We start from the raw sequence: 25,333 nt of genomic DNA on the forward strand, positions 1-25,333 counted from the left end.
GTATCATCACCTTTAGTTTTGATTTTATACATTTCATACATATTTTTTGTATGAATTCTATGTGGCTCAAAATCAGTTGTTCTCCCAGCTGTATGTTCTTCTCCCTTGATGCTGCCAGTCTTGGAAAGAGTTAACATGTCAAGTGTATAAAAAGGCAGCATAGATTGTAGCACATCTTTATTGTGGAGCCTCCAGGAGTGACTGTGTTTCAGTGAAGAGCTGTTGGAGAGACAAATAGCATCTTCAGAGATCTTTATTTGTGGTTATGTAGCCTATACATTGAACTTTATATGAAGGAAGTAACAGGGAACAATACTCTGTTTTGATGTCTTCCAAGTACTTCAGAATGAATCTCACAGCAATGAACCTATCTGATGGCTGTCAGGAATATTTCTGTCCAGAGAGATCTGTTTCTTTATCTGTCTATGTGATTCTGTATGTGGCCGCAGCAGCTGTGGCTCTTCTGACCGTGTGTGGAAACCTGCTGGTCATCATCTCTGTTAGTCACTTCAAGCAGCTCCACACACCTGCTAACATCCTCATCCTCTCTTTGGCTGTGTCTGATCTGCTGGTCGGAGTTTTTGTGATGCCACTTTATTTGTCTTGGGTCATTGAGTCATGTTGGAATTCTGGACCAGTGATGTGCTTGGTTTTTAAATTTGTGAATTTCCAAGCAACAAGTGTGTCTGTTCACACTGTGACTCTAATCGCAGTTGATCGGTTTTTGGCTTTAAGTTATCCTTTTGTTTATTCTGAGAAAATCTCACCCACTGTGATCTGCATTGCCACTTTATTTAACTGGCTGTTTTCACTCCTTTATAACATCACTCTTCTCTTCATTAATGGGAACTTCACTGATGTCACATGTCCAGGAGAATGTGTTTATAATATAGATGAGGTTTCATCCATCATTGATCTCCTGGTTGTGTTTCTTGTGCCATGTACACTCATCATAATATTATACACTCATGTTTTTGTCATTGCTAAGAAACATGTGACTGCTATAAGAGCCCTTCAGGTTCACAACAGCACCTCTAAAAACAGAGTCAGTGACAAATCAGAGCGAAAAGCTGCGATTCTGCTGGGGATTCTGGTCTTTGTGTTTCTTCTATGTTTACTGCCATATTATATTTGTTCTTTAGTGATTCCATATGACAGTGCTGACTTGTTTTATTTCAGAGATGTTACTGTAATATCTTTCTTCCTAAACTCCACCATTAATCCCATAATTTATGCCTTATTCTATCCCTGGTTTCAGAAAAGCTTAAAAATAATTTTCACATTAAAAGTGTTTAATACAGACTCCTCCCTGATGAATGTGCAATAAGTCATTAAATGTAAGACAAAACATTTCCTCTTTTTTTCCATGTTATTTCAGGTGTACTTTGGCTACAAGTTAATGCCTTTTCTTCACTATTTTGGTTTGTTTTTAAACCTGACTGTGAAGACACGGATGTTGTTTTCAATCATGCCAGTATTGTATAACAATATGAGTGGGTGAATTTTTTTCTTTTACTTATTTCTATGTAATAAAAGGAACTGTTGAATATAATGGTATATATATGGTAAATATAGTGTGTATATCTGTATATATACTGTGTATGTACTTATGTAATTAGTGTTAGTGGCAGTAAGAGCACAATTACCTATAAATATTTTTGTACATAATTTCAGAAATTGTGATCCTGGTCCCTCATGCTCAAGGCAGTGGTTACACCAGCATAGAAATACTCATAATTCTGCTTTGCTGAAAATGCAGAGTTGTGTTAGACATAATAGCTTGCACACTGTCACTGAATCAGTACAGTTTGTAATAAGTGACACTTGTCCACCTCATTTTTTAACACAAGAGCAGATGCAGCATTTGTACCTTGAATGTTCAAGGCATCCGGTGTCACCCGCTTCAAGTTATTTTTAGCTGTACAAAAACAGCTTATTATGCTGCTTGATATTGCAAACTGGTATTTCTTATCATATTATTTTAATGTAATACAAAACATTAATGTATAAGCAGTTTAAATTATTTCATGTTTTTACAATAGAACAATTATATAATTGTTTATTGTTGTAATATTGTTTTTGTATTTTGTTACAATATGTATTATCAGTGATTGCATTCACTCAAAATATTAAAAAAGTGCATTTCCAGTAAATAAAATGTAATGGTGAAATCAGGTATTATGATGACTAGTCATGAATGGTCAGTATTGTATAGTAGTTTAATGTAAATAAACCTCTATTCTTTAATTTGTCCCCTTTAAATAAAATAAAAACATGATGTCAGAAAGATATCAATACCAGTAGTGATGTTGCTGGACACCGCGTCATCAGTGCCCCCACATATAGTATGCCAGAGTGTTTACCTGCTCCCAAATTCACATACATGATAAACTGATTCACAAAGGAACTGATTAACATACCCTAGCCTAGTGTGTATCAAACTGCCAAAGTTACGTCATAAGTGTTTCGAAATTTCAATGGTTCACCACTGGGGGGCGTGACTTTGGCAGCTCCGAACCACTGATTCAAAACAAAAGATTCGTAAAGCTTCGAAGCTTAATGAAGCAGTGTTTTGAAATCACCCATCACTAGATATTGTTGAATAAAGTAGTTTTTTGGCGCACAAAAAGTATTCTCGTCGCATCATAACATTAAGGTTGATCCACTGTAGTCACATGAACTGTTTTAAATATGTCTTTAATAACTTTCTGGGCATCTGAAAGTGTTAATTATCTTGCTGTCAATAAAGGCCTCACTGAACCATCGGATTTTGTCAAAAATATCTTAATTTGTGTTCTGAAGATGAATGAAGGTCTTACGGGTGTGGAACGACATGAGGGTGAGTAATTAATGACAGAATTTTCATTTTTGGGTGAACTAACCCTTTAATCTTGAACAAAAACCAAGCGGCAACCTCCCCCAGTTTCTCTTGAAGCCAATACGGAAGAGACTTAAACTGCAATTCATCTACTGGCCGCTAGGGACAGGCTCCAAAAGAGAGCAGAATCTCATTGAGCCCCATGTTAAAATGCCCAACTTTACAGCAGAAAAAAAAAAACATGTTTACAGCCTGGTACAAATTGTGTTTTTGGTCTATATAGTTAATTTTGCCCTTCATGACAACTGTGAGGGGAGTGAATTTTTTTATAACTCATCCGTTTAAATTATATTAAGCCTTAAAGTTCTGCATAATTAAGGGCGCGGTCACTTGAGTGACAGGTGGATTGCCGCTGCTGTCACCACTAGCCGTTTGTCTGCTGCCATCACGTCACCTCAGCTCCACCCACGTCCCGCCTCTTTGCCCATTTTCTGTTATCCGGGAGTGATGCGCGGTGAAGCGCTGCCGAGATGGCAACGGCCGGCTTTAGGTTTCAAAAATGCTCTTCAGAAACCTATGGGTGACGTCACGAACACTACGTCTATATTTGTTTTACAGTCTATGACAAAAACACATAAATTAACACCTAATTTTAACATTTAATCTTCTTTAACAGTCAGAAGCAAAGCATGCTGGGAACTAGAAATCTGCTGTAACTCATTCAGGTTGATTTCTACTCAAAATAATCAGTTCATGTGTTCACATAACTTTTTTCTGTTAAAGTGCCCCTATTGTGGCATTTTAAAGGTTCCTAATTTTGTTTTGGAGGGTTTCTACAATAGGTTTACATGTATCCAAGGTCAAAAAAATTTCAAAAAAATTTCTCATAATACATACTGCAGCATCACCTGCAGTGTCTGAAATAGATTGATCAAGGATTCAGTCTTTCTAAACTCCTCCTTTATACTGCTTACTCTGCTCTCATTGGTCTACTGTTTACAGCACATTGATTCTGCGCTACATAAATACACTAATGATAAACTAATTGATATGTTGACTAGTTTAAATTATATATTTTAATTACATAGACATTGTTAAATCTTTGACACCTAGTTTCTAACCAGCATTAGCACACTTGCATGTACTAACATGATTAGAAAAGAGATCATCACTATATAATTACATGAACCCAGCTGAGCTAGTCCATCCTCGACTTAATCACATGCTCTACTGTTCACCACCTGCAAAACTGCAACTTAACAGAAAACCCTATAAATTCCAACATAACAGAAGATTAAACACTAACACATATCTCCCTATATTAATATTGTGCAAAAACACAAAAAAACACTTATTTTCAACATTTATACTCCTTGTTCAGTTTGACGCAAAGCATGATGGGAACTAAAACTCTGCTGCACTCATTCTGTTTGAGTTCAGCTTAAAGTGTTAGTTCACCCAAAAATCTGTCATGATTTACTCACCCTCATGTTGTTCCAAACACGTAAGACTTTCGTTCATTTTCAGAACATAAATTAAAATATTTTTCATGAAATCCGATGGCTCAGTGAGGTCTGCATCACCAGCAACAACACTCTCTTTTTTAATGCCCATAAAGCTAATAAAAACATATTTAAAACAGTTCATGTGACCACAGTGGTTCAACTTTAATATTATAAATCGGCAAGAATAACAAAAAGAACAAAATAGCAACTTTTTTAAAAAATATCTAGTGATGGGCGATTTTCAAAGCACTGCTTCACGAAGCTTCAAAGCTTAACGAATCATTTGTTTTGAATCAGTGGTTCAGAGCGCCAAAATCACATGATTTCAGTAAATGAGGCTTTGTTACGTCATAAGTGTTTTGAAACTTCAATAGTTCACGTGACTCTGGCAGTTTGATACACTCTCTGAACCACTGATTTGAAACAAATGATTCGCTAAGCTTTGAAGCTTCATGAAGCAGTGTTTTGAAATCGCCCATATTGCTATTTTGTTATTTTTGGTGCACAAAAAGTATTCTAGTCGCTTTATAATCTTAAGGTTGAACCACAGTAGTCACATGAACTGTTTTAAATATGTTTTTAGTAGCTTTATGGGCATTGAAAAAGGGAGTGTTATTGCTGGCGATGGAGGCCTCGCTGAGCCATCGGATTTCATGAAAAATATTTTAATTTGTGTTCTGAAGATGAACGAAGGTCTGGAACGACATGAATGTGAGTAATTAATGACAGAATTTTCATTTTAATTACTCACCCTCATGTTGTTCCAAACCTATAAGACTTTTGTTCATTTTCGGAACACAAATGAAGATATTTATAATGAAATCTGAGAGATTTCTGTTCCTCCACTGACAGTCCACACAACTACCACTTTGACGCTTCAAAAAGTTCATAAAGTGATCGTAAAACTAATCCATATGATTTGAGCAATTTACTCCAAATTTTCTGAAGAGACACGATCACTTTATATGATGAAAAGATATAATTTAGGCTTTTATTCACATAAACATTCATCAGCGCACACATCAGTTGTGGTAAGCGGAAGCTCAATCATGCTTGCTTGACATGCGAGAACCAATGAGGTTAATTCTCATGTGTTACACAGTACATATGAGCTTCAATTAAAGATTAGAATTTTTAACCACTTAGTTTTGATTTTATACATTTCATATAAGCTCATCTATGTTTTTGTATGAATTCTATGTCTAAATCAGTTGTTCTCCCAGCTGTATGTTCTTCTCCCTTGATGCTGCCGGTCTTGAAAAGAGTCAACATGTCAAGTGTATAAAAAGGCAGCATAGATTGTAGCACATCTTTATTGTTGAGCCTCCAGGAGTGACTGTGTTTCAGTGAAGAGCAGGTCAGAGCTGTTAGAAAGACAAATAGTATCTTCAGAGATCTTTATCTGTGGTTATGTATACATTGAACTTTATATGAAGGAAGTAACAGGGAACAATACTCTGTTTTGATGTTTCTTCCAAGTACTTCAGAATGAATCTCACAGCAATGAACCTATCTGATGGCTGTCAGGAATATTTCTGTCCAGAGAGATCTGTTTCTTTATCTGTCTATGTGATTCTGTATGTGGCCGCAGCAGCTGTGACTCTTCTGACCGTGTGTGGAAACCTGCTGGTCATCATCTCTGTTAGTCACTTCAAGCAGCTCCACACACCTGCTAACATCCTCATCCTCTCTTTGGCTGTGTCTGATCTGCTGGTCGGAGTTTTTGTGATGCCACTTCATTTGTCTTGGCTCATCGAGTCATGTTGGATTTCTGGACCGGTCATGTGCTCTGCTTTAAAAATTGTGAATTTTCAAGCAACAAGTGTGTCTGTTCACACTGTGGCTCTAATCGCAGTTGATCGGTTTTTGGCTTTAAGTTATCCTTTTGTTTATTCTGAGAAAATCTCACCCACTGTGATCTGCATTGCAACTTTATTTAACTGGCTGTTTTCACTCCTTTATAACTTCACTCTTCTCTTTATTAATGGAAACTTCACTGATGTCACATGTCCAGGACAATGTGTTGCTATTATAGATGGGGTTTCATCCCTCATTGATCTCCTGGTTGTGTTTCTTATGCCATGTACACTCATCATAATATTATACACTCATGTTTTTGTCATTGCTAAGAAACATGCGACCGCTATAAGAGCCCTTCAGGTTCACAACAGCACCTCTAAAAACAGAGTCAGTGACAAATCAGAGCGAAAAGCTGCGATTCTGCTGGGGATTCTGGTTTTTGTGTTTCTTCTGTGTTTACTGCCATATTATATTTGTTCCTTAGTCATTCCATACAGTAATGATGACTTGTTTCATGTCAGAGATGTTACTGTAATGGTTTTTTTCCTGAACTCCACCATTAATCCCATAATTTATGCCTTATTCTATCCCTGGTTTCAGAAAAGCTTAAAATTAATTTTCACATTTAAAGTGTTTAATATAGACTCCTCCCTGATGAATGTGATGTAAGTTGCTGAATGTTAGACAGAATTTCATTATTGCATTATTTTATTTAGTCATATATTAAACATGACTGTGAAGACATGAATAATGTTTTCAATAATTCCAGTGTATTGTATAACAATGAGTGTGTGCCTCACTAATTTTACTTTTTGTTTGTAATAAACAGAAATGTTGAAGAGCAAAACAATTATGAAACAAAAGTGTACAAAGAAACAGGAAAAAAATATCTTTGACCAAGAAATTTCACAAATTAATTTATTATATAAAGCAAATAGACACACCCGGCGTCAACAGAGCCAAAATTTATAAAGTAACTCCCACCTTTTTTTCTCATACATCTTTTTATTTTACTTGGAAAATATCACATTCATGTGAAGAAATGAGCTAAAGCTAAGCCAAACTGTCAACATTTTATAAAAGAAGTTAAACAATATATCACTACTTTAGATAATATTAAAAACAAAAAAGACGTACAACACGTTTAACTTCTTGAAATATTTTACCCCTGGGATAAATTGTTTTCCCTTATAAACTCCTCATATATGTATATTTGTTTTCATATTTGTTGTGAGTTGTATATGTTTGTACAAATTTTGTACATTTTCTGTAATGTAAAAATAAATATAATAATAACATCCAGCCTAGCAGAGGGCGCCGTCTCCCCTTTATCCGCCACAAACCCTAAAGGGAGGCATTAGAGGAACTACAGCTTCACCAATGAACTGAAGCGATTGAAATGTTTTCTATGTGATTAATGTGGTTCTCCTCCAGGGGGCGCTCGGCGGATCATAAAGTCAAATCCTCCTCATTCAAAGGACAGGATCACTGCGGAAAAATTATAATGATAATCGTAAATATATTAATTTAAAGGATTGATATCGGTAACAAAAAGTGAAATACACTCCAGACATTTCTGTAAAATAATTAAATAATTTGCTGTGCCCTCACAAACGACGACTTGTTCCACCCTGACAGAGCTGAGAAAAGCAACAGATACCACGTGACGTTCTGCAGAAGCGCTAGCTCGGCACTTCAAAACTAGATCTTAAGTTGTTATTATTAAAGTGTTTCAGTTATAAAAGTAGATACTGTTGATATATATTGCTGCACCAACAAGTACTATTTTATACCCAATGTGATGTGCGCTTAGATTTGGCATCGTCTGTGTAGCCTATAATAAATTGCTTAATAATTCGTTATGCCCCTAACTCGGAAAGTATTAAAGAAAGGTATGTTAAGTTTTTACGAAAGTAACGAGTTCCTTACGTTACAACTTACACTCACAACAGTGTGAGTGTTATATTTATATTTACAGTATTATATTTATGATCGTTCCAAGATGACTTGAACAAACCGCTGTTTTTATAGCTATTCATTTCTCTAATTATTTTTTGTTTTTAAGTGCTTTTTATATTTTATCTTACATTCACAATTCGAAAGAAAGACAGAATATTTTGACCTACTTGCTCAGGAATGTCACATGACCGACCCAACAGCTTTACAGTTAAGCTCCGCCCCTTTCTGGTTTTCAGTCGTTTGTAATTTCTCGTCTAGTCAGTTATTCTTCTACGTTAGAAGCTTCAGCACTCTGGCGAAAGTTTCAACGAATGTTGGAAGAGTTTTCTGTGCGGGAGCCGGAGACTTATTATATCCGAGCAGCGGATGAACATACATCTATTATGGGAAGTTTATCCACTAGTACTTAAACTCAGGTGATATATCGTTAGTATGTTATGTAAAGTAAGTATTAAGTCAGAACAGAGTTTGACATGATTTTTAGTACCGCACCGAGTTCCAGTAGGTTGACCGGCGTCTCCTCAACATGACATTTCTGATTCAACTTGAATGAATGAATATTTAAGATTCTAAAAATTTCTGAACGCGGTTGAATCGAGTGAAAATGGGTGATGAATCAAAGTCAATGGACGGAGAGTTGAATGATAATAAATATTTCTCAAAAACAGCCGTAACTGATGCTGAGGTGAGTTTTGAACATCACAGACCACCGCCGGAAACACGTTTATATAAAAAGAGATGGATTATAGTGTGTTTATTCAGCTCATATTCGCTGTGTAACTCATATCAATGGATTCAATATGGAATCATCAACAATATCTTCATGCGCTTCTACAACGTGGACACTTTCACCATTGACTGGATGTCCATGATATACATGTTGACGTACATTCCTCTCATTTTTCCCGTCTCGTGGCTCTTGGATAAAAAAGGTCTGAGGGTCATCGCGCTCGTGGCCGCGGCTCTTAATTGCGCGGGCACGTGGATCAAGGTGGCCAGCGCGAGACCGGACCTTTTTCCGGTGACATTTTTGGGTCAGTTCACGTGCTCCGTGGCTCAGGTGTTTATTCTCGGGATGCCCTCGCGCATCGCATCGGTGTGGTTCGGATCGGATGAGGTGTCCACTGCGTGCTCCATCGGGGTCTTCGGAAATCAGGTGGGTTTCAAAATAATAATAATAATATAATTGCTCATTTAACTGTACTGTACTGTGAAAATTAAAGCGGAAATGTGTAATTGTTGCGCCACTAGCGGCATTAAACGTAACTACAAAAATAATGACTGTTTCCGCACAGGTATCCTGAACACGCCCCTTTTGCTATTGGTCAGAAAACAGATAGTCCTGCCCCCAATCTCGTCATTGGTTGAGCCATTGTTGTGCTAAGTTGAGATTTCTCATTTGAGTCTAAATGAAGTCTTAATTTTTCATCGGCTAGGGGTTTTCAAACTTTTTAATGCCACGGACCTTCAGATGATCCTCGTGCGAGGGACCCCATTACTAAAATGTAAAAGGCAACTATATATATTATTTTCATATATAAAGAATCAATTTATACAGTAAAAATACTATGAATATGTGTAAAATATTATCTGGAAAATATATAAATATTTAAAATATTTAAATTTCCTCACAACCTTTCCTTTATAGCCTTTCATCACTTTTAGCAAACATATAATGCTCTCTAAAAGAAGACCCGCTCTTGTTATACAGAGAAACCTTGAAGCTTGAGCTATAATGCAGCTTCTATTACTCTTTCACTCTATATGATGAAATATATTTAAGATTAAATATCTATGTATAAAATTTAATCTTAACACTATTATAAGGCCACCTAGAGTATGTGATTTTTGCATATCTGTGGTTTCAGTTGTTTGTTTCTCCTGTTTCTCTCTTTCTGTTTTGTAAATTTAGAATAAATTTTAGTATGAAAGTTAATGATGAATTGGTTTATACGTAGATTTCACGGACAAATTTGTGCATACGCACATTTAATGAATGAGACCAATCCCAGCAACAATTTGGGCGTTTAATGACCGTTGAAAAGACGTCCCTCCGACACGTCCTGTCATGGTTGAAACATAGTTCCAAAATGAAATTTGAACGGACATCTTTGAAGTTTTGTTATTACATAATATAATTAATTAACTATTATATATTGAACTACACGTAACTAAAAGTCAAAGTAACAAATATACATGCAACCCCAGAGAATTGCAGACATGTACAAATGTATCTGAATGCATTTTTAGGAAATGTTCTGTGTTACATATTTTTACCGATTTATGCCGTCCAACCGCGACTATTTTTGGCCAGGGACACGACGTTGCCGTCGGACCAATATTTGCTGGGATGGTCTAATTAAGTACATTTTAACTTATTTATCTTTCACAATATATATTTTATTATATATATATATATTTTTTTTTTTACATTGTTTATGCTTTTTTTCTCGAAACTTTTCTATGGGTCCCTGAAACCCAGTTTGAAAACCTCTGTTTTAAGCCAAGAAAAATGGAGAACGAGCACAGGATGAAACAATAATGTCGAATCGATGCCAGTGATGTTTAATGTGCAACCACATAATTGTATGACAGAGTCTTCAGTGTCCCAGACAGCAACATAGTGTGGCCCAGATCCGGCCCACATCTGGTACATGTGGATTACAGGCGGACCAGATGTGGGCCGGATCTGGGCTGACACTTTTGCTGTTAGCTACTTTTAAAAGAACAAATATTTTTGCAATCAAGTAAAGCTGGAAGTGCTGCATTTATGTGCTTGTGTTCAGTATGTAGGCCATGCACTGCTTTGTTTTGAACTTCACAGATGTCTGTGTTCCTTTTAGTTGGGGATTGCCATCGGCTTCCTCGTTCCACCAATACTGGTTCCAAATGTGGACGATCTGGACGAGTTAGCGTCTCACATCAGAGTCATGTTCTACATCACAGCAGGTGTGGCCACATTCCTGTTTGTGTTGGTTGTCATCGGTAAGTGCAAATGTTAGTTATAATAATATCACAATATTGTTCTATTCCAAAACATAGTAAGCTGCTTACTGAGGGAGTATTTTAAAACATGTTCCTGACATGAAGGTTGTTCCAAAAGATATACAAATTAAAGGGATAGCTCACCTAAAAATTATGTCATCAATTACTCACTCTCATGTCGTTCCAAACCCATAAGACATTCGTTCATCTTCTAAACACGTGATTATTTTTTAATTAAATCTGAGAAATTTCTGTCTGACAGTTCGAATTAAATGCTTAAATTAAGTCTCTTCATCATATAAGAAGACTATCACTCAGATTTCATTAAAAAATATCTTAATTTGTGTTCTAAGGATGAACAAGTTTTATGGGTTTTGGATGAGTTTAAATGATGACAGAATTTACATTTTTGGGTGAACGATTCCAGAATGTATTGTGATGAATTCAGAGAAACATAAATCCCAGATAGCAAATAATGCAAGAGAAATGTTGATTATAAATAAATCAAATTAAAATGGATTATTGCTTAAGTATTGTGCAACTATCTTTGAAAACAATTGATTAAAAAAAAAAATTAAGTCTGTTTGTGTGGCACATGGAGTTGTTGCCTATATAGAGAGTTTTAGTGAAGATTAAGATGCTATCTTAGAAGGCAGATGCTTATGTAGGCAGTAGGCAGTGAGATCGCTCACTAGGTTGGTGTGTTGATATTTGAGTGTGTCTTTTAGTGTGTGTGTCTGTTCCTCTTTTTAAGTCTGACTGTGTTCTTCCTGCATGTACAAAAACACAACTTTGCTAATAGTTTAAATACATAGTAATAAATAAATTATCAGTTTGTGTGTTTTTTTGTTAGTCTGCTTGTACGAGTGTAAATGGAGTATGTTAGTGCTTGATGATTATCTGACCTTTAGCACAAATGACATGGGGAAGGGGAAATGAGATAATTTTCCTTTCACTTTCAACGTATTTTGTTCGCTCTTAATATGCTCTTTGTTTCAGCCATTTAAATGCTGAGCTTCCGATTTTTATCTTGACATGACCATAAAACCTCCTGTCACATTTTGAGCAACACTCACGTGCATTCAGTTCTGCTCTCACAAGCAAAAATGTTTGTCTAGACAATAAAAAGAAGAAAATCACAAGATATTAGCATGGCTTAAGGTCGCCCAAAAACATACTCGGCTTTATGTCATTCCAAAACATGTATGACTTATTTTTCCATGGAACACAAAAGGAGGTCTTTAAGTCTGTCTGTTACGTCATCATATGGTGCTTTTTGTCATTTTTGGAGCTCCCTTCCTTCTTTTAATTGTATATCAGTGAACACCTGCTAACATTTCCTTTGTGGTCCATGAAAGAAAATAAACTCATGCAACCTGCAACAACATGATGGTGAGTTATGATCACATAAATTTTATTTTTAGGTGAACTGTTCTCTTAATTTCTCTTAAAATAAACAGTTTAGCTGGCCTGTTATTTAATTCTTTAGTAAAGAACAAGCCCAGCAGATTCTAGTGTTTCTGTAATAGTTCTACAGCTCAAATCCTGCTGCAGAGGTTTTAATATCTAGTGCTTGTTTGATAAAGCAAATATGACAGAGTTCAGTCACCTGCAGCTTTGGGGACAGCAGGCTAAATTTTTACTTAAACACAAATATTCCCAGATGTCATAACATGGTGAATTCCTTCAGGCACATTTCCACTCAAATGAACAACTGGACTTTAACACACTGACACATCTCGCCTTTATTTTATTCTTTAGAATTTAAGATTTTTTATTATTTTTTTTACTTATTTCAAACTTCTTTTATTTTAAATGATTTAAAGGATTAGTTCACTTTGAAATAAAAATAAGCCCAAGCTTTACTCACCCTCAAGCCATCCTAGGTGTATATGACTTTCTTCTTTCTTGAACATAATTGCAGAAATATTAATAAGCATCCGAGCTTTATAATGGCAGTGATAGGGATCAATGAGTATGAAGCTGAAGAAAGTGCTTCCATCCACATCCATCCATCATAAATATGTGCTCCACATGGCTCCGGGGGGTTAATAAAGGCCTTCTGAAGCGAAGCGATGCGTTTGTGTAAAAAAAATATCCATATTTAACAAGGTATGAAGTAAAATATGTAGCTTACGCCAGACCGCCTTCCGTATTGAAGTTACGAAGAAAGTGTAAACTGGCGTCACATCACCCTTTTCCGGTAAGCCGAATAGGGAAGGTGTACGACGTAGCATAAGCTTTGTGAACTGCAAGAGTTTTACACTTTCTGCGTACATTGAATACGGAAGGCGGCTTGTGCCGAAGCTAGATATTTTACTTCATATCTTGTTAAATATGGATATTTTTTTTACACAAATGCTTCGTTTCAGAAGGCCTTTATTAACCCCCCGGAGCCGTGTGGAGCACATTTTTATGATGGATGGATGTGGATGGAAGCACTTTCTTCAGCCCATCCTCATTGATCCCTATCACTACCATTATAAAGCTCGGATGCTTCAGGATATTTATTAATATTTCTGCGATTATGTTCATCAGAAAGAAGAAAGTCATATACACCTAGGATGGCTTGAGGGTGAGTAAAGCTTGGGCTAATTTTCATTTCAAAGTGAACTAATTCTTTAAATGATCAAACATATTAGTTTTGTGCCAAAACCTCGCCATCTTGGATGAAAGTTTTCCAATGCATTCTGGGATTGCCTGAAAATACAGTGATTCTGTCTTACATTTTGCCCAAAAGAGTGTATCTTAGAAGGCTTTATTTTGCTCCCTGTATATTGTAACAGCCTTCTTGTCATTTATATTAAAGGGGACCTATAATGCCCCTTTTCACAAGATGTAATATAAGTCTCTGGTGTCCCCAGAATGTGTCTGTGAAGTTTCAGCTCAAAATACCCCACAGATCATTTATTATAGCTTGTCATATTTGCCCCTATTTGGGTGTGAGCAAAAACACGCCGTTTTTGTGTGTGTCCCTTTAAATGCAAATGAGCTGCTGCTCCCGGCCCGCTTTCCAGAATAGGGCGGAGCTTTAACAGCTCACGCTTCGGTTGCTCAACAACAACAAAGCTGGAGAATCTCACGCAGCCAAAATGAGGATTGTCAGTAACGGTGTTCAGCCTTACATTGTTCAAACACTGATGGAGAGACTCAGGAAGAAGTTACAACTTTTAGAATGAAACTGGACGTTTATGAATGGTTAGTAGATAAATTTATGTAGTTGCTGTGGAGTTGATTCAACTCATCGACTAGCATGTGCCGTCATGTTAATCTTTTGTGCAAATCCAGCATTGAATTGACCCTCGTTTGTGAAGCAGTCCAGCGTAAAATGACGGCATGGTAACAACACTCTACTACAACAACTCTTCCTCTTCTCTAAAGCAGCCCAACATGGCCTCACACCCTTTGTTGCGTGTTCTCGGGGGCGGGGTTTATGTAAATTTTGGGGTTTGTGATGTCAACAACCCGGGAAGAAGCTCGTTGTAGTCCCTACCAGCGTTTTTTTGTAGTCCTTAAAAAGTGATTTCTGTAAAAGAAAATATCTCCCTTTGCGTTGAACTTTGAGCGTCGTAACTTTGCAGATGTTGTTTATGCTCTAACAGCAACATTACACACTAACTAAAGTTAAAAAAGTGAAATCATCATCAAGGACCCCTTTGTTGTCTAGGTTGCAGTGTTATTTTAGTATTAATTATTTACTTTTATAGAATTTTTATTTTATTTATTTCAATTACCGATTTTTTTTTTTTTAAATAATTTTAGTTTTCGTTAACAATAAGCTTGAGAGCTGTAGTGTCAGTTACACAATGAAACTGAACTCAGATCAGTGCTGATCTTCTATATGTAAATGAAGGTGATTGGTGATTGGACAAGTTTGTGTTTTTATGTTATTGTCAGTGTTTCAGGAGCGTCCAGAGATCCCTCCCACCCATGCTCAGGCCGCGGCTCGGCAGATTTCTCCGGAGAGCTACTCGTATACAGCCTCCATCTTCAGGCTGCTCCGCAACAAAGCCTTCATCCTCCTCGTCATCACTTACGGTAAATGTCACTCTACGCACAACAGAGCCATTCAGGACCTCAAACTGGGGTTCATTATGCTTGCTGCCATTTAAACACAGTCATAGTGTGTTACTGAAAACATTAAAATGAATAGTTCCATAGTGCTGTTTGCTAATGTAAGCATCTCTGTTGCTGTTGCTTGGGCATACTTGGTCTTTGTGATTTGAACATGCTTCTAACATTAATTAATAAACTTCTGCACATAATTTGTCCTGCTACAGACATAAATGATTCCTCAGACCATGCATGTGCAGTTATTTACAGTCATAGTCACATGGTGCACTATAAAATACAAAAAAAAAAAAAAAAGGCAAAAACAATTCTATAGTCTTACACTGAAGGGACTTCCTTAAGGGTTAGTTCACCCTAAAATGAAAATTCTGTCATTAATTACTCACCCTCATGTCGTCCCACACCCGTAAGACTTTCGTTCTTCTTCAGAAGATAAATTAAGATAATTATTTGTTAATATAGTGCATTAACACTGGTTTATGATCCATCTGCGCACACACACAACTGTGTAACACTGGCACGGGAAACATTTAACCTGGCTGAACATTGACAGAAATAATCCTGCAGGAATGCAAAGCTCTTTATGTCTTTATAGCTGCTTCAGAAATGTGAAGACATTTACTGCTTACTAGATATACATCAAATCAATAGTCTGAAACAAGATGTTCAGTGTTAAGTCTTTTTCAGCAGGCTTTTTTTATTGCTTTATTTATGTTTTTGACTTCATCTGTCTTTCCTCAGGGCTGAATGTTGGCTGTTTCTATGCTGTCAGTACGCTTCTCAACCGAATGATCATTGAACACTATCCTGTAAGTCCCTCTGCCTGTCCAACCAATCATGAAAGCCCATGACCTACACTCAATAATAGGGGTGTAACGATACCCTCATGTCACAATTCGATACATATCACGATGCTGAACTCACGATACAATGATATTGCGATACTCTAGACATATGGTAAAAGGATAACAAAAACTTGGTGCTGGTAACCCAGTGCACAGGACAATTGGGACACTGGAATAAAAATATTCCTGATTCTAATGCTGAAACAGATTTTTTTAGATGAATATGTTTGCACTCTGTCACTGACTAGATGCATTTAAAATAATGTAGGCCACTTTTTACTGGTAATATAAGACATTTGGCATTATCAGGACCCACAAATATTCCCCCATTGCATTATTATACATTATATTCAACATTATATATAGTAGTTTAATGTAGTACTGACACTAAAACTCTGTAAACTTGAATTTTTTCTCACAGTAATTTTCATTTTGGGTGAGCTATGCACAACACATATTATCTACGATACGATATTGTTGCATTTTTGTATTGCGATATATTGTGACACGATATATTGTTACACCCCTACTTAATAACATAACTCAAGTGATTCAAGTGATTTTTAACTTCATCATTAGCATTATTGGTAGAAGTTAGTGTCTGTGGGTTTCCATTTTTACGTTGATTCCTTAATCCAGAAGAACTGATCTTAGTCTGACATATTGTGCTAAAACAGAGAATGTATGTAAAAGTTTGGTCTGGTTTTAACAGGGAGAGGAGGTGAACGCCGGCAGGATCGGACTCACCATTGTGATCGCAGGCATGGTGGGTTCCCTCATCTGTGGAATCTGGTTAGACCGATCTAAGACATACAAGTAAGAGGCAGGACTTTAATCCTAACAGAGAAATGTCCTTCAGGCAGTGACAGTGCTCGATAAACATTTGTCTTCATTCCTCCTTGAAGATAAGTGTGTTATTGAGTCCTTCCCCCCCTGTGAGTCTGTTCATATGCTTTGGTTTAGTGTGTTTTTCCAGGTGTTTGCCTCTTTGACCCATGAACCTAGACCTCAGTGACCTTTTGTTTAAGTGCATTTGACCCCTCACAGCATGTCTTCCCCTCCTGGGCATTGTGATGTTTCTTTTGTTCAGCTTTGTTTACACTTATTACCATGTACCACACTCACACTACTGAACTGAAGTATCAGATTAATAATACAATTAATGGTTATATCTTCAACTACAGGCTGTTTTTGTGTCACTGGAATTAATTTTTATTAAAAAAGTTTTGCTTTTTTCAAATGCCTTTTATGCATACACTACCATTCAAAAGTTTGGGATCAGTAAGCTTTTTTAATGTTTTTGTAAGAAGTCTCTTCTGCTCAACAAGGCTGCATTTATTTGATCAAAAATACAGTAAAAATAGTAATATTGTGAAATATTTTTACAATTTCAAATAAGTTTTCTATTTGAATAGATTTTAAAATATAATTTATTCCTGTGATCAAAGCTGAATTTTCAGCATCATTACTCCAGTCTTCAGTGTCACATGATGCTTCAGAAATCATTCTAATATGCTGATTTGCTGCTCAAGAAACATTTTTTACTATTATTATTATTATTGTTGAAAACAGTTGTGCTGCTTCATATTTTTGTGAAAACCATGATACAATTTTTTTCAGGATTCTTTCAATTCAATTTAATGCATCCTTGCTGAATAAAACTATACTTTTCTTTAAAAAAAAAAAAATTCCAGAATGATCCAAAAAGATCCAGACATTCGATCTTAATAATATGGAAATCCATTATAAAAATATTCAATTTTTAAAGCAGACCCATGATCTAAACAAAGTGTCAAGCAATCATAAATTATTTTAGTTTTTATTATGTGAAAATTATTAATATATTTTGTTACACAAATTACGATTGTCCCACAGTTATGGCATCATTTCCACCAAAACCAACTATTTTAACCAACCAACTACATTTTTTTGCTAATAGTTGAAGAAACGCCCAGATATTTAGCAGATGCTGTTTTACTAAAGCAGCTGAAATGGTATTTCTGGATCTACATGTATTTGCAGCTACTATAAATGATATGATCAGACTCACTTGTTCAATCATACTAGGACATATTGGATCCTGATGAAAGATTTGACCCATCTCTCTGTTATGTGATGTCTCCACAGACAAACCACTCTAGCTGTGTATCTGATGTCCCTTGTGGGTATGGTGATTTATGCTTTTACCTTGGATTTGGGTCACCTCTGGGTGGTCTTTATCACAGCGGGAACCCTCGGGTATGAGAAGATTATATTGTTGTTCATGCTGTGCATGGCCAGATAAAATTTCAAATAAAAATGTCTTTTGTCATTTTTAAAAAATGTAAAAAACCAAAAGTTTTGCCCCAAAAAAAACTTTTGTTTTGTTTGTGCGTTACTGACGCAGGTTCTTCATGACGGGTTATCTTCCCCTCGGTTTTGAGTTTGCCGTTGAGTTGACTTACCCAGAGTCTGAGGGGACATCTTCAGGGCTTCTAAACTGCTCTGCACAGGTATGTGTGTGTGTGATTAATTACAAAAAAGAGAGCAGGGGTAACTCATACTTCATTAAAAAAAAAATAAACAGTTACTTTTGCTGAAATACATAAACAATATATATATATATATATATATATATATATATATATATATATATATATATATATATATACATATAACATAAATAACAGGCTCAGACTACAGGAGTTTTTAAATCCTAACCATTATGAAATCTGGTTGCATCAACCAGAATCTTTACAGAATTGTCTTCCCTCAAATCTCAAACATGCTACAAAACTTGAAAATCGTGGCCCATCACCCATTACAAGATATTATTACGATTATCATGCCAGAGGGAGCACCTCACGTGATCCCACAAATAAGTGAATGTAAACAAAATGAATATTATCTGTTCTTCAGCGAGAACTGGAAGTGAGATTTTAACTGCCCAATTTAATATCTTTTAACAGTAGTATATGCTAGCTAACGTTAGACTCACGGTATCAAATGTTTACTATCTCATCTCAGCATGTTAGCTTTAGCTTATAGCACTAGCAGATTTCTACACTGACCCAGTAAGTTCAAAACTGAGGCGATTTATCCCCAGCTCTTCTCTTTGTCTGCACTTTTTCATTAGATTTTAAAGGAGTTGTGCAATGATACACAGATCTTTTCAGTGAAGCGGTCATAGTCATGCTTTATTGTAAATAAAACACAGCTATTGACCAGCAGCAAGGAGCAGAACTATCCATTTTATAAACTATTTATCAGAGTTTTATATTATTTTATAGAGTTTATATGGAGTTACCAACAATCCTAATAAACATTGTGTTTCTTACTGCAGGTATTTGGGATCATATTTACGATCTGTCAGGGGAAAATCATGGATTCGTTCAATACGCTTGCTGGAAATCTCTTCCTGTGTGCCTTCCTGCTGATAGGAACCTTCATTACAGGTGCAGATCGCTCAATGCTCGTCCACCTGACTAGTTGTTCCTCTTTAATTCAATGTAGAGTTCATACTTGAGGGATTGTGAAACTGCTTTGTATTTTTACTCTGGTCCTATGAACTGTAGTTGTTTTCAAATGTTTTGATTCCTGGTTCTTCTCAGAAAGCATTCTATTAAAATTCATGCTGCATGAGTGACATTATGAAAGCTACGGTGTCCTCTAAAGTTTCAGTTAATGTATGAGCTATTAAACACACAGAAAAAAACAACAACCCTGGATTGAGTAAATATAGAATAAGCTGGATCTCTGTATCTCTTCAGTGACTCGACTGGCCCAATAGAGAATGATTGAACTGTGTTCAGGACAAGGGTGGCAAATTGTCACATGTTTTAAATGTTATAAAATCATACAATTACAATAGTAATGTTCACTGTGGTTATTCAGATTTTCGTTATGGATGATTTAAATACTTCCTAGTTAATATTTAACAAGTTTTCCAGGCAATAAGAGTTCATGTGGAGAAATTATACAGTCCTTCATATAACATTGATGCGTAGAGGTACAAAGTTTTTACTTTCTCTGTTAACAATGAATGAGATCTCAAAAGTCCAACCAGAATCATCTTCCACGTAAACTTAGCCAAACCCATTGATGGGTCATACCCATGGGAATTAAATCTAATAATAATAATAATAATAATGATGATTGTTTTGCAATGCATAAAAATATACATCTTATTTATTCCTTTTGATTTTTGGAATTAAATGTGATCTGGACATGTTTTTTGAGGGATTCATCCATTTATATTCACAATTCAAATGCTGATTGGATAGACTAAAGCTCACAGGATGCATTAGTCATTAGACTATCTTAGTAGATAGTCTGTGAATGTTAAAGCTGTTGTAATGCATGTCTCATGTTTCTGTTCTTTATCTCAGCCTGTATTAAGTCAGATCTGCGCAGACAGTTGGCAAACCAGCAAGCACTGGCAGCTGTAAGTATTAAACCAAACCTGCTAAACAGTAACACATTTACACCTGCCCTCCATCTCCCCTCTATAACACAAGCAGATTAACACTATATGAGATGTATTTGTGAAAGAAAGCAGATTAAAGGGTTAGTTCACCCAAAAATTACATTTCTGTCATTAATTACTCACTCTCATGTTGTTTGAAACCCGTAAGACCTTCGTTCATCTTCGGAACACAAATTAATACATTTTTGATGAAATCCGAGGATTTTCTGAACTAGTGTTGTCACGGTACCAAAATTCCAGTAGTCGGTACCAATACCATAAAAATTTTACGGTTCTCGGTACCAATTTCGGTACCACAGCAAAATCTGTTGGAACTATTTTATATAGGCTAGCCTATTTTAAAAACATATTAAATATGGTAATCATACATATAAATATTTGGAGCGTGTGTGTATGTTTGTGTGTGTATATATACCTCAAAGAAATAAATTTTGAAATATAAAACAAATAAATGCTCAAACATCAATTTTGTAACAGACGTGCGTGTTTATTTTAGCTGTTCTGTCAGTGAAACTACACACTACAGCCTGTAAAAATATGAAATAAATATCTGTAAATAATGGTAACCTAAATAATAAGAAAGTTAAATATTATTTTTTTTTTTAAAAAAACATTTGTTTTTTATTTCCACACAAAGATGCGTCATATAACCGCTCTGCGCTTTGAGAGGGATGAGGGACACGAGCAGGAAAGAGATCATTTCTCTTTTATAATACCTTCATGTTATCTCCTGATATTACAAGCAACTGAGTTTTATCTTCAGCAGGGGCATGAATTTCAGGCTATGTTTGATTTAGCACTGCCATGAAAGCGAAACTAAAAATCACTGGCGTGTGTGAAACGCGCTATACAAATCAACTTGACGCGCCTTATGAAGTCTAATAACAAGCACAAACTGTGTTAAATAGAAATTGACGTGCAAGCAAAAACGTTTCTGTCCTACGGTGTTTTTTCTACTTTACCACACTAAAGAATGCGAATAGCCTATAATAGGCCTAAATGCGAACGAAAGAAAGAAACGTTTATAATCCTCTGCGTGAGTGAAGATTTAGGAAAAGAAACAGAGATTCCATGTTCAGTGGAATAACTAATGGAATATTGTTAAATTCTCTGCTTATCGGGTGACCAGATCGCGATTCGCAAAACAGAATACAAAGCTTAAATTTATTTACCTCTGTCATTCGGCATGAACTGGCATGGCTGCGATGTCACATTTAATTGCTAACCTATTATTTCTTTTGTAAACAAAGCTTTGTGCTTCACTCGTGTCATATTCAAGTAAATACTGCCACAGCCCTATCAGTGGGTACTGAATATACCCGGATATATAGTACTACCGGTACTACAGAAATGCGGGTATCGTCACATTTTCAAAATTTCAGTACCGACTTGGTACCGAAGTACCGGTACTTTTGACAACACTATTCTGAACCACACATAGGCAGCAACGTCATTGCACCTTTTGAGGTCTAGAAAGGTATTAAAGACATCGTTAAAATACTCACATGTCCAGCATCGGCCAATACTGAGCCTGCGTTCGGACGTAAACACAGAAGCGCTGCACTACGTTCACTACGTCAAAAGCGTAGTATATTAGTATATTAAAAGTATTCTCGTCGCTTTATAAGATTAAGGTTGAACCACTATTTTAACTATGTCTTTAGTACCTTTCTGGACCTCAAAAGGTGCAATGACGTTGCTGCCTATGTGTGGTTCAGAAACTCTCGGATTTCATCAAAAATATCTTAATTTGTGTTCCGAAGATGAATGAAGGTCTTACGGGTGTGGAACAACATGAGGGTGAGTACTTAAAGACGGAAATTCATTTTTTGGGGGGTGAACTAACCCTTTAAGGTTTACATGTATATGTTTTGTGTTTTCTGCAAATGTATGTCTCTTGTTTGGCTAAATGATGAACTTTTTACAGCCACTAACATGTACTGATACTAGAGAAAATGACTCTCCTGTTGTTTCTGTGTTGTTGTGTTTTAACCTGATCTCCAGTGATTTCACTCAGTCGACTGTTGAATGTGTTCATTAGATGGTCGTTGTGGTTTATTAGCTTTTGTTTCAAAGGTTCACAGCAGGAATGTGACCGCGTTCCTGCAGTATTTTCGAGGGTCTTCGGCCCAGCAGCTTCTGTGGCGCTTTGAACTTTTTATTGTGTTGACATTCCAGCGCTGTGAATGGATGATATGCAAGAAATACCGGCCCTATAAACACATTTCATCCTGTTCTTCACTATCACTCCTGCTCATTTTTACTCAACATGTCATGTTCCCTTGTTCCACGTGTCTCATTCACACTCCAATTCCCCATTATCTAGTTATTTTTTTCCACTCATCTCATTTTCCTCTTATATATGCTACTGTTCAAAAGATCAGGGTCTTTAAGATATATATTTAAGTTTCCAAAAGAAGTCTCTTCTCAGCAAGGCTGCATTTAGTTGATCAAAAATACAGTAATATTGTGAAAAATTATTACAATTTAAAATAATTGTTTTTTATTTGAATATATTTTAAAATTTAATTTATTCCTGTGATCAAATTTTCAGCATCATTACTCCAGTCTTCAGTGTCACGTGATCCTTCAGAAATCATTCTAATATGCTGATTTGCTGCTCAAGAAACATTTCTTATTATTTTCAGTGTTGAAAACAGTTGTGCTGCTTCATATTTTTGTGGAAACCGTGATGCAATTTTTTCAGGATTCTTGTATTCTTCTATTTCTTGATGAATAGAAAGTTCAGAAGAACAGCATTTATTTGAAATAGAATTATAAATCTCTTCACTGTCACTTTTGATCAATTTAATGCATTCTTGCTGAATAAAAGTATTAATTTAATAAAAAAAAAAACTTTTGAGTTGTAGTAAAATTGTCCTTCTTCTTTCCACTCATCCCGTCTTCTTTCTGCTTATGTTCACAACCTACACTCATCTCATCCCTCTTTTCCTACTCACCCCGTTTTCCCTTTCCAATTTTTCTCTTATCCCATTCTGTTTTCCACTCATCCTGAACAGGATTTTTTTTTTTAACCCAACCTGTTTCTCCTCTGCTCATTTTGTTCCCCAGTTTCTACTCATCTTGTTCTCTGTTGTAGTTTCATATCTGTTCAACTCTACTCACGTTCACAGATCAGTGTGTTTGCGTGCGTGTGTGTGTGTGTGTGTGTGTGTGTGTGTGTCTACAGGCAGCGTTGGGCAGGTCAGACGTTCAGGATCACAGTGGGACGTCTCTCCTCCCCTCCTCACACATGTGATCAATCAATCACTGCCTGATTTTATTGCTCACTGTGGTTCAGGTATGGGCGGCACATGTGATCAGCCGCTCAATGATCACACTCGATGAGCTTCATTTTAATTATCGCTTATAAAGTGATTCAGATGTGCTTTTGATTGTCAGTGTGTCCAGTCAGAGTCCAATTTTAATGATTTTTGTCTGCTCTATCTGAATGCTTTGCCCTTGAGCTGTGTGTGTGTGTGTGTGTGTGTGTGTGTGTTAACTATAGCATGGTCTGCACTAACATTTAACCTTCATTTAATCCACTAACACACTAACTGTCCTCCAGTGGATGTGTGCATGAATGCCATCAGGGGGCGCCGTTTCACTGTGATATTTATTACTAATGATGTGTTTTGTGTTTGTAGGGCCATTTGGAAACATCACCAGCACAAGCTTTTGAAGCCAAACTCTAATGTGATCATGGAACGGATTGTGTAGCATTTCTCATTTTTGTTTGACACTGTTTATCTTTTATAGTTTGTAACCAGCCTTGAATTTGAGTTCTTTTGTGACATTTGAATCAGGATGTATTATGTGTGTTTGTGTTTTTATTTGTATTGTGTCTAGCCTTTATAACAGCCAGGGACTGATCAAGTGTTTGTTTGATCATATGGTGTGATCATTTGTGTTTAACTGATCACTAATCATCTCATTAGGACATATTCTAATTTTAAACTAGTTTATCAATTTCTCATTTAAATTATTAATGTTAACATTTTTCTTGCAACATTTTTTTATGGAAACTTATAGAAAAAAAAATCTGCAGTGAAGCCCATTGGAACGTGGAATGTTTCAGTATTATTTTAACTTGATATAAACCAAATCCGTTTCCAAATCTATGCAGTAATATGTAATGAATAACTGTTTCAGTATTTTTATACGGTTTTGTATTGTGACCCTACTTAAAGTACTATAAGTCCATCTGAACAAATTGTAATGAATAAAACAACTCTAACATCTAAAGCGCTTTTCTGTTATATTATTTTTTTTATTTTTTTTAAGTGTTAAAAAGTAAAACATTTGTAGCAGAATTTTTGTATTCATAATTCAAGGATATGATGCTCAATAACCAGATTCTTATTATTACTGTATGTGTGTGTGTGTGTGTGTGTGTGTGTGTATATATATATATGTGTGTGTGTATATATATATATGTGTGTGTGTGTATATATATATATATATGTGTGTGTGTGTATATATATATATATATGTGTGTGTGTGTGTGTGTATGTATATATATATATATATATATATATATATGTGTGTGTGTGTGTATATATATGTATATATATGTATATGTATAAATATATGTGTAAGAAATAAGGTACTCGAGGCTGTGCCGTATCGTGAATAAGTCACGGCTGAAGGGTGTGCCTGCAACCCCTTCAGCCATGACTTATTCACGATTTAGCACTAGCCTCGAGTACCTTATTGCTTTTATAAAACGGTTACCACACAATACAAATATTAAAGCGAAAAATATGTATCAACGCAACTTTTATTAAGTAAACTTTCACTAAAAGCCTTCCTTCCACCGGAAAAATTAGTCCCTGACCGTGAACAGCAACAGAAGTTACATTATTACGCCATTAGATGGCGGCAA

The 25,333-nt window shown here is 35.9% G+C and overlaps 2 protein-coding genes across 5 annotated transcripts; both read left to right on the forward strand.

The window, feature by feature from the left end:
• Positions 1–346: 346 nt before the first annotated feature.
• Positions 347–1,509, forward strand: LOC127502092 (trace amine-associated receptor 13c-like). The gene has a single exon (XM_051874642.1). It carries the CDS (start codon positions 347–349, stop codon positions 1,325–1,327), a length of 981 nt encoding a protein of 326 aa, XP_051730602.1. The 3' UTR covers positions 1,328–1,509.
• A 6,848-nt stretch (positions 1,510–8,357) lies between these two features.
• On the forward strand, positions 8,358–24,693 carry flvcr2b (FLVCR heme transporter 2b). 4 transcript variants are annotated; one of them, XM_051874641.1, is made up of 12 exons: positions 8,363–8,767; positions 9,015–9,238; positions 10,926–11,067; positions 14,965–15,105; positions 15,880–15,947; positions 16,696–16,799; positions 18,111–18,221; positions 18,370–18,475; positions 19,306–19,417; positions 20,351–20,406; positions 23,639–23,749; positions 24,096–24,693. In XM_051874641.1, exons 2-11 carry the CDS (start codon positions 9,158–9,160, stop codon positions 23,705–23,707), a joined length of 990 nt encoding a protein of 329 aa, XP_051730601.1. In that variant the 5' UTR covers positions 8,363–8,767; positions 9,015–9,157; the 3' UTR covers positions 23,708–23,749; positions 24,096–24,693. The 4 variants fall into 4 exon arrangements, 3 of the variants coding, with proteins under 3 accessions (XP_051730599.1, XP_051730600.1, XP_051730601.1); XM_051874639.1 differs by having other exon boundaries at positions 8,361–9,238; XM_051874640.1 differs by lacking the exon at positions 23,639–23,749 and having other exon boundaries at positions 8,362–9,238.
• The last annotated feature ends 640 nt before the right edge of the window (positions 24,694–25,333 follow it).

Source organism: Ctenopharyngodon idella, chromosome 20 (genome assembly GCF_019924925.1).
Source record: "Ctenopharyngodon idella isolate HZGC_01 chromosome 20, HZGC01, whole genome shotgun sequence".
In the NCBI taxonomy this organism is placed as follows: Eukaryota; Metazoa; Chordata; class Actinopteri; order Cypriniformes; family Xenocyprididae; genus Ctenopharyngodon; species Ctenopharyngodon idella.

What these genes read in the sequence shown, in the direction of transcription:
- LOC127502092 (XM_051874642.1), top strand. Translation starts at nt 347, where the DNA reads ATGAATCTCACAGCAATGAACCTATCTGATGGCTGTCAGGAATATTTC.
- flvcr2b (XM_051874639.1), top strand. Translation starts at nt 8,687, where the DNA reads ATGGGTGATGAATCAAAGTCAATGGACGGAGAGTTGAATGATAATAAA. An exon ending in TCGGGGTCTTCGGAAATCAG is followed by an intron (nt 9,239 to 10,925) that starts GTGGGTTTCAAA and finishes TGTTCCTTTTAG; the next exon opens with TTGGGGATTGCCATCGGCTT. An exon ending in TGATCATTGAACACTATCCT is followed by an intron (nt 15,948 to 16,695) that starts GTAAGTCCCTCT and finishes TGGTTTTAACAG; the next exon opens with GGAGAGGAGGTGAACGCCGG.